The 14,657-nt window shown below is 61.7% G+C and overlaps 1 protein-coding gene across 1 annotated transcript in view; it reads left to right on the top strand.

Annotated features, from left to right (window-relative positions):
• The window catches only part of KIF1A (kinesin family member 1A), a 72,921-nt gene extending 59,129 nt beyond the window's left edge, over window positions 1–13,792 (top strand). The window contains exons 35-49 of the mRNA XM_045297502.1: window positions 248–314; window positions 579–663; window positions 3,197–3,302; window positions 5,075–5,101; window positions 8,306–8,420; window positions 9,408–9,541; window positions 9,822–9,883; window positions 10,193–10,338; window positions 10,694–10,894; window positions 11,192–11,269; window positions 11,474–11,595; window positions 11,946–12,098; window positions 12,426–12,618; window positions 12,854–12,972; window positions 13,540–13,792. Of these exons, the coding sequence (XP_045153437.1) occupies window positions 248–314; window positions 579–663; window positions 3,197–3,302; window positions 5,075–5,101; window positions 8,306–8,420; window positions 9,408–9,541; window positions 9,822–9,883; window positions 10,193–10,338; window positions 10,694–10,894; window positions 11,192–11,269; window positions 11,474–11,595; window positions 11,946–12,098; window positions 12,426–12,618; window positions 12,854–12,972; window positions 13,540–13,582 (1,651 nt within the window). The 3' untranslated portion in view covers window positions 13,583–13,792. The remainder of the gene's footprint in view (window positions 1–247; window positions 315–578; window positions 664–3,196; window positions 3,303–5,074; window positions 5,102–8,305; window positions 8,421–9,407; window positions 9,542–9,821; window positions 9,884–10,192; window positions 10,339–10,693; window positions 10,895–11,191; window positions 11,270–11,473; window positions 11,596–11,945; window positions 12,099–12,425; window positions 12,619–12,853; window positions 12,973–13,539) is intronic.
• Window positions 13,793–14,657: the final 865 nt, after the last annotated feature.

The following is a 14,657-nucleotide window of genomic DNA, read 5'->3' as shown; positions in this document are numbered from 1 at the left end:
CCCCCCCCCCCAGTTTGAATGAGGGACAGGGGAAGCGGGAAACCTCTGGGGACAGCCTGACCCTGTGGTGCCCTCCTGGGAGGGGATGGGCAGGTGCTGGGTAGGTGGTGGCCCCCTGTCACCTTTGACAGAGTAAGCAGAGGATCAATTCACTTCACCCCTGCCCACCTCATGGAGGACGTCCATGGGCACTGGGCCCAGGGGGCGAGGGAGGCAGGGCCAGCGTCTCACAGGCTCACTCTTGCAGTTACATCCCGGCCATGGTGGACCACCGAGGGGGGATGCCCTGTATGGGGACCTTCCTGCTCCACCAGGTGCGTGGTTGCCCTTCCCTACTGTACTTTTGCCCTTGCCAGGACTCAGGCCCTGCCCCTGGATCAGACCCTGCCCCTGGTTCAGGTCCCACCTCCAGATTAGGCCCTGTCCCTGGATCAGGCCCCACCCCACAATTCCTCAATCAGATGTTGGCCCCTCCCCAGCCTTCCCTTACCCTGGTGTGGGCCCTGCCCTCTGAGGTTCAGCCCCACCCCAGGCCCGGCCGCTGTTCTGTGTCCTGATGGTGCTCTCCTGGCGTGCAGGGCATCCAGAGGCGCATCACCGTGACGCTGCTGCATGAGACAGGCAGCCATATCCGCTGGAAGGAAGTGCGCGAGCTGGTCGTGGGTAAGCAGGGTCCCCCAATCCTCACCTGGAGGCCTAGGTGGTGGTCCTGAACATGGGCTCCCTCACCCAAGGTATCAGGGCCTTAGTTCTGCAGGTGAAGCCACCCCCACCCCCTGTTGACCCTTCAGCCGGTCAGCAGGAGGCCCCCAGGTGTCTCCTGACCCTGGGACGTGCGGGACCCTGGCCCACTGGACCCAGAGCAGAACTCGGGCGGAATGTGGGGGCTACTTTAGGGGGTTGTGGAGATGCTGGTGTTGATATCCCCTCCCCGTAACCCTTCTGGGTGTCTTGGCTGGCCCTGTAGCCAGTTCAGGGTGGCAGAGTTTGCCTCTATGGGAGGGGGTCTCCACCTCTCTTCTGATTCCTGGGACCCCAAGCTAATTGCTCCTATGTGTAATCTGAGCCCACTGCCCCCTATGAGACCCCACTGGGTCCTCACCTGTAGGAAGGTCCCCTGAGGAAAATTTGCACATATCTGTCATTCAGAAACAGGAAGGTTCCAGAAAGTGGGCTGGGTCTCCCCACACAATCTGACTGGGTCCTGGGTTTCAGTGCCACTCCGGCATGAGGGGGGAAGGGGACCCAGTGGCAAGGTGCTTTCCTCTGCCTTTGGATAAGCAGAGGCCAACGCAAGTGTTACTGGAGACCACAAAGGCAGCAGTTCAAAACCACCAGCTGCTTCTCAGGAGATGAGGTTTCCTACTCCCATAGTGTTACAGCCTTGGAAACCCACTGGGCAGTGCTCCTTTGTCCACCAGGTCACCAAGTCAGACTACCTGATGGCAGTGAGAGCTGGCTTCTTTTTGGCTTTGCCGGACCGAGGGCACAGGGCAGAGGCACAGGCTCAGAGGGCCCCTGACTCAGGTGTTCAGGATGTGCTGTCAGTGCTCCGAGTACAACTCAGGGAGAAAGATGAATGAAGCCATCTGTCAAGATGGCAGCCTGGAGCCTGTGGACGGCTCTCCTGTCCTACGGGGGTAACTGCGACAGCTCCTCTCTGTTCTACGGGGAGTAAGGATGGTGGCATGGCAGCCTGTGGACGGGACAGTCCGTCTCTCTCCTCCGGGCTTGCTCTGAGTAGGCTTGGTGGCCATTGGTTCTTGGGGTTTGTCTTTTGTCTCAATGACAAAGAGAAGAGGGGCATTTTCTTGAGAAGGTTTGGTTCTGTTTCAGTAGTTAAGAGGGAGGGCTTGTGCTTTCTAAGGAACTCTGGTGGTTCCGCGGGCTACGTCTTGGGCTGCTGACCGAAAGGCTGGGAGAAATTCAAGGCCGCCTAGGAAATTCGAGGCCCCTGGGAGAAATTCGAGGCTGCCTCGGCAACCCCACGGGCAGTTCTGCCCAGTCCTTCAGGGCCACTGAGAGTCTGAGTGGACTGGTCTGCAGTGGGGTTGGGGGTGGCATTTTCTAGGTACATGCTCCATCTGTCAGCTGTGGGGACAAAGGAGCCCACCCACCCACACAGATACAGAGGAACAGAGGGTCCTGCACTCACACAGAGGTACATACACAGACAGGCACACAAGCACACATGCACACAGGCACATAAAGATACACAGACACAAATATACACATAGACCCGCCCACCCACGTGCACAGACATAAGTACACACACACAGATACAGACCTGCCTCCCCACCCACAGACACGTAGCCTCACAGACACAGCGGAACAAACGGAGGTGAGAGGCAGACACAGAACAGAAGGAAGAGTGAGAAACCCCAACCAAAGGCGGGGAATGGGGGTGGAGGGAGAGACCTAGGGACAGACACATTTTAAAAATGTTAATAAGTCATTTTATTGGGGACCCTTACAGCTCTTAAAACGATCCATACATCCATTGTGTCAAGTACATTTGTACATATGTTGTCATCATTTGAGTCCTTGGCATCAGCTCATGGCTTTTCGCCCTCCTCCATCCCCCCATCCTCACGAACCCTTGACATGTTATAAATTGTTATTTTTACATGTTACACCATCCACTGTCTCCCTTCATTCATGGTTCTGTGGTTCGTCACCCAGTGGTGGTGGTGTTATATGTCTATCATTGTCATCCATTCCCCCTTTCTTCCTCCCACCTACCCTCATGGTATCGCTCTCCCCATTATTGGTCCTGAGGGGTTTATCTGTCCTACGTTTTGTGTGTCATGAGCTATTATCTGTACTAGTGTACGTGTTCCGGTCTAGCTGGATTTGTAAGCTGGAACTGGGGTTGTGATAGTGGTGTGACAGGGAGGCATCACCGAGCTAGAGGAAAGTTGTTTCAGGGGTGCTGTGCTGCACCCTCACTGGCTCGTCCATTCCACGTGACCCTTCTGTGAAGGGGTGTTGCAGTTTGTCGTCGGGCTTCAGGAGGGCAGGTGCTGGGTGGAGACAGCTGACTGAGGTCTGGGACAGCTGCTGATGCTGCCTGGCTTCTGATCTCAGAGTCCTGTCCTACTGGATGCTCATGTCGCATGGCGATGGTCCCCAGAAGCAGAGCCTGGGAGGGGCAGGCCGTACAGGCTTGGGAGTGAACGCTACCTCCTCTCCACAGGTCGTATCCGAAACACCCCGGAAACGGACGAGTCTCTGATCGATCCCAACATCTTGTCTCTCAATATCCTGTCATCTGGGTACATGCACCCGGCCCAGGACGACCGGTGAGTCCCCTACCCCACGGGCTTCTGTCCCCAGTTCCTGTAGCAGCCAGGCCTGGTGGTCATGCTTGTCTGCAGCCATGCTCACTTAGTGGGCATGGGTGATGAGGCCGTGGGTGGTGGACACACTCAGTCCCATCCCAGACGATGGTGCACACAGACTCTGTGGCCCAGGAGAGGCAGGGCCCTGGGGCACTAGGAGGAGGTGTCCTTGCACCCAGCAGCCTGGAGGCCAGGGCCTCCTGGCTGTCTCTGAGGGTCCTGGTGAATTGGACAGAACAGGTCTTGTGGCTGGAGCCCTCTCTGGGCCTCGCTTGCCAGGTGGTCAACGTGGTTTGGCCAGGGTTTGCAGGGTGGATGTACGAGGGGACTGGGTTCTGAGAGGGAGGGGTGACTGCAGCTGTCTATCCGTTAAGATGGCTGTCTGGGACCACCACCTGCAGAGCAGTCTCCCTAGGAGTGGGGAGATAAGATAGGCCAGCTTGGGGCAAGTCCTACCCCTTATCCCTCGGAGTGACATGGGGCCACTCGGGGCAGGGCCAGCTGCACCCAAGCTTGCAGGAAAAGTGTCTTTGAGGGTCCACTGTGTATGGAGGGCCTAGGAAGGACCCTTCCCCAGAGGGGAAGAACATCAAAGCCTGGTCCAGCTGGAGCTTGGTCTCCTGGACCTGGGACCTCTCAGCATCAGGCGGGAGCGGGCCGTGGGGAGCCAGTGAGGTGGGCGTGAGAGGCAGTGGGCAGAGCATTATGGGGCCCAGGAACCTTGCAGAAGAGGTCACCTGCTACCCATGTATAGAGGGTAGGGGGGTTGGAATGGGAGATGTTCCACATGTGGAAGCTGAGCACTGCACAGGGGAGCAGAAGGCCTGGGGCCCATGGGGCCTCCTGTAACCTGGGGGACAGCAGAGTTCTGCACACATTCTGACAGAGCCACGCAGGGCTGGTGGGCCATGGGGCAGGGTCTTCCTGCTGGAGCCCCCAGGTGACCTGGGTATCCCCTGGACACTGACCCTTCCTCTACCCAGAACTTCCTGGTGTTGGGGAGTCAGGGAAGGGATGGGGTGGTGGGTGCCTGCTGAGGTTAGCCTGGCCAGCACCTGAGTCTGAGAGTAACTTAGGACACAGCGACTGGGGGGCCACTCCTGGGCTGTGAGGACCCCTGGCTAAGCAGCCTGTCACTGAAGGGGCTTCCCTCCTGCTGAAGAGCTGTGAGGGGTAGGATCCACCTGCTGGACAGCTCTGGAGCTGGCCTAACCACCGTGGCAGTGGTCAGCCCGTCCAGGGGCAGAGGAAACCTGTATCAGTTGGGAGAGACTGGCCCACATGACAGCTCTGGGCCAGTCTGACCTAGTGGGGGTGGTCTGCTCCTTGCCCAGGGTCAGAGGAAGCCTGCAGAGGTGGGACAGAGACTGACCCACAGTCCTTTGGGCTCTCCCTGGTTTGGCTCTGTCCTCAATGGTGCTGCCCCAATACCTCCACCCCCAGCCCTGCCCGCCCCCCAGGGCCACCCTGCACAGTGTTAGCTTGTCTGGCCAGGCCCTACACACCTCCCACAGCCCCCTGCTGGGCTCATGGCTGTGCTGGGGCTCTGGGGGACTGGCCTTCCTCAGCCACAGCCATCAGGACCCTAGCCACGCCTGCCCTCCGCTTTGCCTGGCCCGGCCCTCCCTGCACGCACACTGTGGTCCTGCCCGAATGGCCCTGCCACTGCCCTCCCGCCTGCCTGTCCCCTGCCCGCGGCCACCTGGCTAACTGTGGTTGTTTGTGTTTTGCAGGCAGTTTCTTGATTCGGACCTGCCTAGGTACCACTGACCACCCTCCAGCCCCTGCTCACAGCCTCGCTCTTCTCAGGCCTGGGTCAGGCGTCCCTGACACACTCGCTCACTCACTCGCCTTCTCTCTCCCTGCACTCTTCTCTGCCACCTTATTGCCCCGCCACCCTCACCTGAGCCCCGCCCCACACTGCCCTGGTTGCTGTGTAGTGCCCATTGTCCTTATGGACTCTCTGGTCCCCGCTCCCTGCCCTGTTCTGCATGTGGGCCAGGCTGCCTAAGGCCACCCCTGGCTGAGGACCATCCCCCATGCAAGGTGAAAGAGAAAAGCAGGGGCCTGGGGAGGCGGGAGGAGTTAGAGCAGGGTCCCCTGCCTGTGAGGCCCTTGGTGGCTGGCTGGGCAGGGCCAGTGCCCTCGCCTTGCATTTGGGAGGGTTGAGGCCAAATGTCACTGGGTTCCTGAGGAAGAAAGGGAGGTGACAGGCACCACCAGCTTCTCAGGGGTGGTGCTATAGCACCTTTGCTATAGTGAGGAGCAGACCCTCAGCTGGAAAGCTGCTGGAGCGGGCCTGTCTCTTAAGGGTGGGCCACCAGCCAGGCAGCCCTGTTATGTCTTGGAGGGGGGTACAGGCTAGACAGCCCTATGAGTGCTCAGAGGCTGCTGTGGCCTGGAGAGGCCCTTAGGGCATCAGGCTGGGCTTCCTCCCACCTGTACCTCGGTGGCCACCTGTTTAGGAATGCCACTGCTAAAGGGCCCAGCCTGGGGGCCTGGGCCTGCTAGCCCTGTGGACCCAGGCCTTGTTAGCCTTGGGGGGCCTGGGCTGTGCTAGCGCCGTGGGCCTCTGTTAGCCTAAGGGGCTGGGCTGTACTAGCTCTAGGATCTCAGGTCTTGCTAGTTTGGCAGGTGGGTGGGGCAGACCCTCAGGTGAGACTGCGTCCCTGGGCCTGACTCCCAGAAGGAAACTGGACATGTAGCTGGAAATGGTGGTGGTGGTGAAGGTGGCGTGTGTGCCTTCCTGGGCAGGGGTAGGGGTGCGTATGGTGTGGGGGAGGGCTCCTTGGAGGAGGAACTTGCTGACTGGGCCCTGAGGGCACTGAGACTGGCCAGTGTGGCTGCACCCTGCTCAGTCAACCATCTGTTCTCGCTCTCTGCTGTCTGTGTTGAGTGGGTAGAATAGTGATGTGTAGGCAGGGCCCAGCACCCTGACCCGGACACTGGAAAGACTTCTGGGTAAAGCAAGCACAGGAATCCTGGGGCGGGTGGTGAGTGGGGAGGCGGGGGCAGCAGTGGAGGGCTGGGCAGAGGAGCTGCCTCTCCTTTGGATCAGGGCTTATAGCTGCCAGGGCTCTTGAGATCTGGGCTCCTTCCCAGCACCTGAGCAGGTGGGTCCTGGCTCCTCCCACACACCCCAGTAAGTGGGCCAGGCTCTTCTCCCACGCCTGAGCAGGTGCCCTGGCTCCCCCCACACACACACACACACTGCTCATGTGAGCTTCCAGCCCTACTGGACAGGTGCCCTGGCTATCCCCCCCCCACACACCCCTGCCCATGTGAGCTCGCGAGCCCGACTGGACAGGAGACCTGGGTGTGGCCTCCAGGACAGTTCAGAGCACAGGGAGGCAGAGAGCCTGAGGGCCTAGGCGACCTCCTGCCTGCCCCTTCTTCCCCTGAGTGCTTGGGGGTGGTCCAGGAATAAAGTGGGAGGCAGTGTGGCCCCAAGGTCAGGAGTGGACATAGAGCGGCAGGTGGGACGGGTCCTGGGCCACATGGTGGGCTCTGGCCTCTTGCTGGAGGTGCGGATGTGGGCAGGTGGCCAGACCTTGGACCATCTCCGTGCAGCCTGGCAGGGGGAGGGCTCAGTGAATGCCCCTGGGGCTATTCCCGAAGGGCCTGGCTCAGGGTGGGGGGTGGAGTGAGCATCATGACTTCGAGGGGCCGGCCGCCAAGGTCAGGCAGATTGTGTATAGTTGCTGCCCACACCTGTGGGATCTTCCCATGTGCCCCCTGTCACTGGGTCATGAGGCACCACCATGTCTGGAGGTGCCCCTGGGCTCAGAGGGCAGGTAGCCGTGGGGTGGCAGTCAGTGCCCCACGAGTCTCCGATGTCCTGACACTCGTTTCTGTGTGTTCCGTGCTGCTTCTGATTTAGTGTGTCACTTGGAAATGACACTAGGTACACTCCACTTTTCTCTTCCACCCTGCCTGCCTGACTCTGCTTCTTAGAGCGCTCCCCCCCCCCTTGCCCCTGCCCCTGTCCTCCCTCCTTGGAACTCTTCCTTGGGATGGGTGGGAGTGGCCCACGCTGTCCCTGTGTCCCTGGCCTGGCTACGGAGTAGATGGTGGCATGGAGCTGTCTGTGTCCTAGTGAGGCCATGCCCGGGACCCCTACTGTGGGAAGGGCCTGGCCGTGCTGGGGTTGACTTGTCTGAGCTGTGTCCTGGTGAAGATGCTCTGGTGGAAACTGGGGGCGCTGAGGGGCCTCTGGGGCTGCAGGCAAATTTTGAGCCCCACACGAATGGCAGCCTTGGAGCACCTGGCCACCCCCAAACGACTGATAGGTGTGGCTGCTCAGCAAATGGGTTGAGGGTAGAGCCCCCCAGGGTGCCTCAGAAGAAAGGTCTGGTAGGCTGGGTCCTAACAACCAGTCGCAGCAGCCCTGTGGGGCCCAGTTCTAACTTGGGGCACACAGGGGCCACCGTGAACCCCAGCATCACAGCAGCTGGCTTTGCTGGCTGCTGGAACTGAATGGGACAGAAATGATGGCCTTTCAGGCAGCCTTGTCCCCAAGAAGCTCCACTTCTGCTCCATGGCTCTTTCAGGGACAGAGAGAGCTGGCTTCTCAGCACTGGGCAGAGGCCCCTGGCTCCCACTTGGTTTCCACTCACAGGGCCCTTCTCCCGGAGGCCTGGGTCTTCCACTGAGGGCGGCGGGGTTGGGCCATGCAGGGGCTCCGCCCGCCCAGGCCAGGCAGCCTCATCTGGGGGCAGATGAAGGTACCCCCTTACTCACACAAAGGTCAGCTTGGCCTGGGCTGCCCAGCCTCCTCCCAGTCATCCTGCCTCTCACTCCTCTCCCCTCCCTTCTCTGCTCATTCCTCCCAGGTAGAGCTGTGAGGACTGACCAGTCCCCCAGACCCCTGAACTCCTCCACCATGTCTGTCCGTCACATGACAGTCCCTCCCGAGAGAGTGACCACATGGGTTACCCTTTGCGCCCTCTTTGCCTCACTTCTAGAACCTTCTACCAGTTCGAGGCCGCCTGGGACAGTTCCATGCACAACTCCCTCCTGCTGAACCGGGTCACCCCGTACAGAGAGAAAATCTACATCACCCTCTCCGCCTACATCGAGGCAAGAGACCCTGGGGCGCCCCAGCCACCTCTGCTCCAGCCTGGGGACTCGCTCGGGGACACCGGGTGCTGGGGATCCCTGGAGGGGGCCTGTGGGTGCAGTGGTTAAGCGCCCAAGTGTTCATCTTAAGGTTGGCTCCAGGACCCCACTAGCCACTGTTTGGGAGAAAAGCTTCCTGCTTCCTGTTCCCTGCTGCCTCACAGCCGCCCTGCTGGGCAGAGTGACTGCCCCCAGGGTCTCCTGGCAGCTCTCAGGTTGGCTGGTGGGGTCCGCGTGCTGGCTTGGCAGTGAGCAGCAGCTGCTCACCCATGCGCTGCTTCAGGAGCTGAGGGACAGCTATGCTGTCTTACGGGGTTGTGGGGAGTTGGGATGGCGTGACTCAGTAACAGGACTGGGGTGTCCTGGCCCTGGGTGGCCAGGACACACTCTTTCTGCAGGGCGTTACTCAGGTCCCCAAGCCCACAAATCTCCCACAGTGATGCCCAGACTGTTCTCCCTTCTTCATCGTGGGTGGTGGTGGTGGTGTGTGTATGTGTGTGTGTGGTCTCTAGGTCACAAGGTGACCACCAGCCATTGCATCCCTGATCTGGGCAGCTAAAGCTGAAGCACCCCCACATCTGGCCCCTGGTCCCGGGCTGGGGCAGGTCCTCCCTGGTGGCATAGGAGGCTTGCAGTGGGGCACTCTGGCAAAGCTGTAGTGAGGGGTGGCAGGGCTTGGGGTGGGCAGCAGCAAGATGGTGGATGGGGGCATCCTCCCAGGACACCTGGGCCTGACCTGTGACAACAGGGACAGTGTGTGAGTGGCACTGGGAGGGTGGTGCGGACCTGTGGGGGAGAGGGGCTTTGTGAGAGGTGGTGGCCCTCAACACCCTGAACCCTGGCAGCCCCTCCAGGGCACGGTGGTGGGCAGAGCCTTGCAGGCCCGGGCAGGGCGAGGCAGGGCGTGGTGACGCGGTCTGAGCCCGCCTGGCTTGCTGCCCGCCCCAGATGGAGAACTGCACGCAGCCCGCCGTGGTCACCAAGGACTTCTGCATGGTCTTCTACTCGCGAGACGCCAAGCTGCCTGCTGCCCGCTCCATCCGAAGCCTGTTTGGCAGCGGGAGCCTGCGGGCCTCCGAGAGGTGGGCAGGCGGGGGGGTTGGTGTCCTGGAGAGGTGGACTGGGGAGGGCGGAGAGACAGTCTCTAAGAGGGCCTTGGAGAGGGGGACGGGATTCCGGGTTCTTGTCCCTTCCCCCGGGTGCTCCTTGCCTTTGAGAACCCCAGGACTGGGATGCGAGGGGGCTGCAGTGTGGGGGTGACTGGAGAGGCCATTTGGGTGGTAAGGTGGGACTTGTGTCAGTGGACTAAGGGGACATGGGGGCTGCTCCTGGCCTGGGTGACATCATCCCCCCCTTCCCCAGTAACCGTGTGACGGGTGTATATGAACTAAGCCTGAGCCACGTGGCCGACGCAGGCAGCCCAGGTAGGTTCCCCTCTGTCCCAAGGGGGCGAGGACGGGGAATTGAAGGGCACCTGTTGGGGGGAAGGGTGGCAGGTGGCAGGTCTCTGGGACCTCTGGGCTGCTGATGGGTCAGACTATCTGGCTCCTGCAGCCTCTTTGGGGGCCTAGTGAGGGCAGAGTCCTCAGCCCCCTGCCTGATACTTTCTGAGTCCCCAGGACATGCGAGCGGCCAGATGTTGACCCTGGAGGGGGCAGGACAACAGCCGGGATGGGGGGCGGCCTCACAGCAACCACAGCAGCACTTATCCCAGGCACTCCTGTCCTCCACAGGGATGCAGCGCCGGCGCCGGCGGGTTCTGGACACGTCGGTGGCCTATGTGCGTGGAGAGGAGAACCTGGCTGGTTGGAGGCCCCGCAGCGACAGTCTCATCCTGGACCATCAGTGGGAGCTGGAGAAGCTCAGCCTGCTGCAGGAGGTGGGGCAGGAGGGGCTGGGGAGAGGCGAGTGGGAGAGAGGAGGGGCTGGGGGCATGGCAGATGAGGCAGTGTGGTGGGGGGCTAGGAGAGGGGAGGGCTGCATCCAGGGAATGGCTGGAAGGTGGGATAGTGAGGGGCTGGCGAGGTGGGACTGTACCTGATATCTGGGGGCCCTGGGGGACGGGTGGTGGAAGTGTTGGGTGCAGAGGGAGAGGTAATAGTAGGGGGCAGGAAGATGGTGGAGCATGGGGGACAAGGAAGGTGAGATCACACCTGGTGTCTGGGGGGCCCTGGGGGAGCACCTGAGGGCAGTTGGTGAAATGCCCTGTTGTCCCATCCCTGCCCCCACCCCAGGTGGAGAAGACTCGCCACTACCTGCTCCTGCGGGAAAAGCTGGAGACGGCGCAGCGGTCGGCCCCCGAGGCGCTGTCCCCAGGCTGCAGCGAGGACTCGGAGTCCCACAGTTCCTCGGGGGCCTCCTCCCCACTCTCGGCTGAGGGCCGGCCTTCCCCCCTGGACACCCCCAATGAGCGGCAGCGGGAGCTGGCCGTCAAGGTGGGGTGGACGTCTGGCACTGATGGAGTCTCCCAGTGGAGGGGAATGGGGGTTCTTTGAGTCGGATAGCTCCCTCTGCACCCTGCCCGGAGTTCGTGGCTTTGGACACCCCCCCCCCCCAGTAGATGGGGATCTCCAAGCTTCCACCATGGCTTTGCCCCATTGGACCCCACCCTGTGGTTGGCCTGCCTCTCCTCATCTCCCGGGGGAGGGGGAAGACTATGACCTTGACCTTATGCCTCTGGCCCAGGCTTTCTGTGGGCCTGGGGGGTCCTGATGGTGCCCCCCTGCCCACAGTGTTTGCGCCTCCTCACACACACGTTCAACAGAGAGTACACCCACAGCCACGTCTGCATCAGTGCCAGCGAGAGCAAGGTGGGTCGGGGGTCCTCTGAGGGCCTGGGGACCCGAGGTGGGTCGGGGGTCCTCTGAGGGGCTGCAGACCTGGCTTGGGGGTTTGGGGGGCCTAGAGACTGAGTTGAGTGCCCAGCAAGAGGGGGAGGCAGTGGGGCAGGAGGAGGGCGTGTCCACGCGGAGGGGTTTCCAGGCCCTCACAAGAAGCCTCTCTCCCTGACACAGCTCTCCGAGATGTCCGTCACTCTACTGAGAGATCCCTCCATGTCCCCTCTGAGTACTTCCACTCTCACTCCTTCTTCCACCTGCCCCTCCCTGGTTGAAGGGCGCTACAACTCGGACCTGAGGTGAGTGACAACCACCACACCTCTGCCCTGACTGGGCAGAGGAACTGTGCCCAACGCTCCCACCCACTGTCACAGCTAGACCCCCTTGTCCGGGCTTTCTGTTGAGCTCAGAGGAGCACTTTTCCACGGAGAGAAGCAGACCTCTCGCAGTCCCCTGGGCCCCACCCTCCAGCTTGTCCAGAGAAGGGACTGCTTTCCAATGGGTCAGTGCAAGAGCCCCCGCCCCAGCAATGTCTGGAGGCCCCAGGATCTAGGCACCCTCAGCCTGATTGCCCTGTTGCAGGGTGGGGTCCCTCTGCTCTGCAGCCTGCCTTTCCCCAACCGAGTGCCTTGCCCCACTTGCTTCCCAGGACCCCACAACTCTATCCCCGGCCGGTCAGCCCGGAGCCCGAGCCAGTGTCAGACGTGGACACCAAGAAGCCCCCCTCCCCTGCCCAGGCCCTGGAGGCCGACAAGGAGCCCCAGCGCCTGCTGGTGCCTGACATCCAGGAGATCAGAGTCAGGTGCGAGTCTCTGGGTCTGTCCTGGCAATTGGGGCGGTGGGGGCTGGAGGAGGCTCAGAGCCGGGCCAGGGCGCCTCCTACAGCTTTGGTATACCTAAACCCTGCCTCCACCCTTTCATCTGGGTTCAGGACTCAGGGGCTGGGTTGGGCTCTTGTTTCCTTAAGTCCCCCTTTACAGCTGGGAGACAAGGACTGGAGGCTCAGGGGCCCAGGGGAGACTTCTGCCGTTGGCCCTCTGCCCTTCCTTGGGCCTGGTCTAGTTGGGGCCCCACTGAGTGTCTGGATCACTTGACCAAGCCCCCCCCCCCCCCCCCCAACTGCCCTCAGCCCCATCGTGTCCAAGAAGGGCTACCTGCACTTCCTGGAGCCTCACACGGCCGGCTGGGCCAAGCGCTACGTGGTGGTGCGTCGCCCCTACGCCTACATGTACAACAGCGACCGCGACAGCGTGGAGAGGTTCGTGCTGAATCTGTCCACTGCCCAGGTGGAGTACAGCGAGGACCAGCAGGCCATGCTCAAGGTGAGCCCTGCTGGAGGGTTCCCAGGCCTGGGTGTGAGGGGCCAGGACCACCAGGGTTCCAGATGGGTCACAGCCTCACTCCTGCTTCCCTGCCCCTTCCGGGGGTGCCACTGGCCCCTGCCCCACTCAAGCCCGAGGCAGTGCTGACCAAGAGTCCCACCAGCTCCCGCCCTGCTTGCCGGGACCTGGGGGGTCAGTGCTCCTCAAGAGACTCAGAGTGCGCAACCCCATGCAGACGCCCAACACGTTTGCTGTGTGTACGGAGCACCGTGGGATCCTGCTGCAGGCCAACAGCGACAAGGACATGCACGACTGGCTGTACGCCTTCAACCCGCTGCTGGCCGGGACCATACGGTGCGTGCCCTCACCAGCCGGGACCACACCAAGGGCAGGGTGGGTGTCCTCCCCTGGGGACTGTGAAGCAGTGTTGGTGATGCCTCCTTTGTGTCCCCTTCCTTCCCTGGGGCGGCACCTCAGCAGAGCCCGGCTGTGTGTGGTGAGCTGTGGGGGGCTGTCTTAGGGACGCTGATGCTGCTCTGAGCCCAGGTCCCGGGGGAGAGCTCCCGAGTGTACCCCTTCCCCTGTGAAAGGCACAGGCCCTGGGCCTTTGGGGTCCCCTCTTCACTCATCCCTCCACTCACTGGCGCCGTTAACGGTAAGGTGTGGGCACTTGTCGAGACAGAGTCAGCCCTGGTATCGGAGCAGGGCCTGCAGTGGTGTGAGCTCTGACTGAAAGCACACAGAGAGGGTCACTACCACACAGGGGCGCTGAGGAGGAAAGGCCTGCTGGTTCCCAGCCGAGGGGCACCCCGCTGTGCCCGTATAGGGAGTAATGTGGATGTGAGTTTTCCTGGAGGGAGGGCCTGAAGGGTGAGCAGAAGGGGGTACAGGCCCCCCCTGACGGTCTCCCCCCTCATGCAGCTCCAAGCTCTCCAGGAGGCGGTCTGCCCAGATGCGGGTCTGAACGGAGCCACAGTCCTCCCCCCACCCATACGTGTCTTGTCATGTCGCCAGCCCTGCCCTCCAGACAGCGGACCGCCTGAAACACCTCATCCTGGGAAGAAGCCCCTGGTCTCCCCGCCCAGCTGAGCGGCAGCCACACGACCCCTGTGCTCACGGCTGCATTGTGTTTCTGGTGGTTTCTCTGGGGGGAGTAGGGGGAGGGAGGAGGGTGTGCGGGTTGGGGGGAGGGAACTGCCGGTCTAATATTTTTTTAAGGATAGACAGACTTCTAATTCATGTATCGCCCGTTAGTGTCCCTGAAGCAGCCCCGATGCTAACGACCCCAGGGTGTGTTACGAGTGTTTGTATCCGATGCCCTCACTGACCAGAAGACCCCAGCCCCTTTCCTTGCCCCCTGCCCCACATGCCCCATCTGTCCTCACAATCACCCCAAGACAGGGAGAGTCAGGGTAGGGTGGGCCAAGGTTTTGTCAGACCGGCGGAGTGAGGAGCCTCGGGGGGTGGGGTGCTGACAGGGGACCTCGGCTTGTCCCTGCACTGCCCAGGGTGCGTGTGTGTGTGTGTGTGTGTGTGTGTGTGTGTGTGTGTGTGTGTGTGTGAACAGCAATGTATGCTTCCAGAGTGGAGGCCAGGACTCAGACGAGGTGGGTGGGCCTGACCCCTGCACTGCCCAGTGTGTGTGTCTGGGGAGGGACAGGGTAGGCGATGAGGCAGGGCCTGGGGCCTCTCCCCTGTACGGTCCCTGGGTGTGATAAGCAGGGGACCACAGGGACAATGGGACACTGCTGCTAATGTTAATGGAGGCAGGGTCCACATCCCCTCTGGACGTGTCTGGTGAGTAACAGGGCTGTGGGGTCAGCGAGCAGGCTCTGTTAGAGGACGTGAGGGCCTGGGCATGGCCAGTGGTGTGGCTGGGCCAACCCCCACCAGGCCATCCTGGGGACGGCGTCTGGCTGAGGCAAAGCTGTGCAGTAGCAGGAGCGGTGGCCCAGTGCTGAGGGTGGTCAGGGCAGCAGATGGGAAGGGGGATGGGCTGGCTGGGAGCCTGTTTCCTCCTCTCGCCCACGGAGCACGTG

This window comes from Echinops telfairi, unplaced genomic scaffold (genome assembly GCF_000313985.2).
Source record: "Echinops telfairi isolate 266 unplaced genomic scaffold, ASM31398v2 ScPeMD7_3;HRSCAF=10, whole genome shotgun sequence".
Taxonomy (NCBI): Eukaryota; Metazoa; Chordata; class Mammalia; order Afrosoricida; family Tenrecidae; genus Echinops; species Echinops telfairi.
Note: the sequence above shows the minus strand (reverse complement) of the source record. Positions and strands in the feature narration are given on the sequence as shown.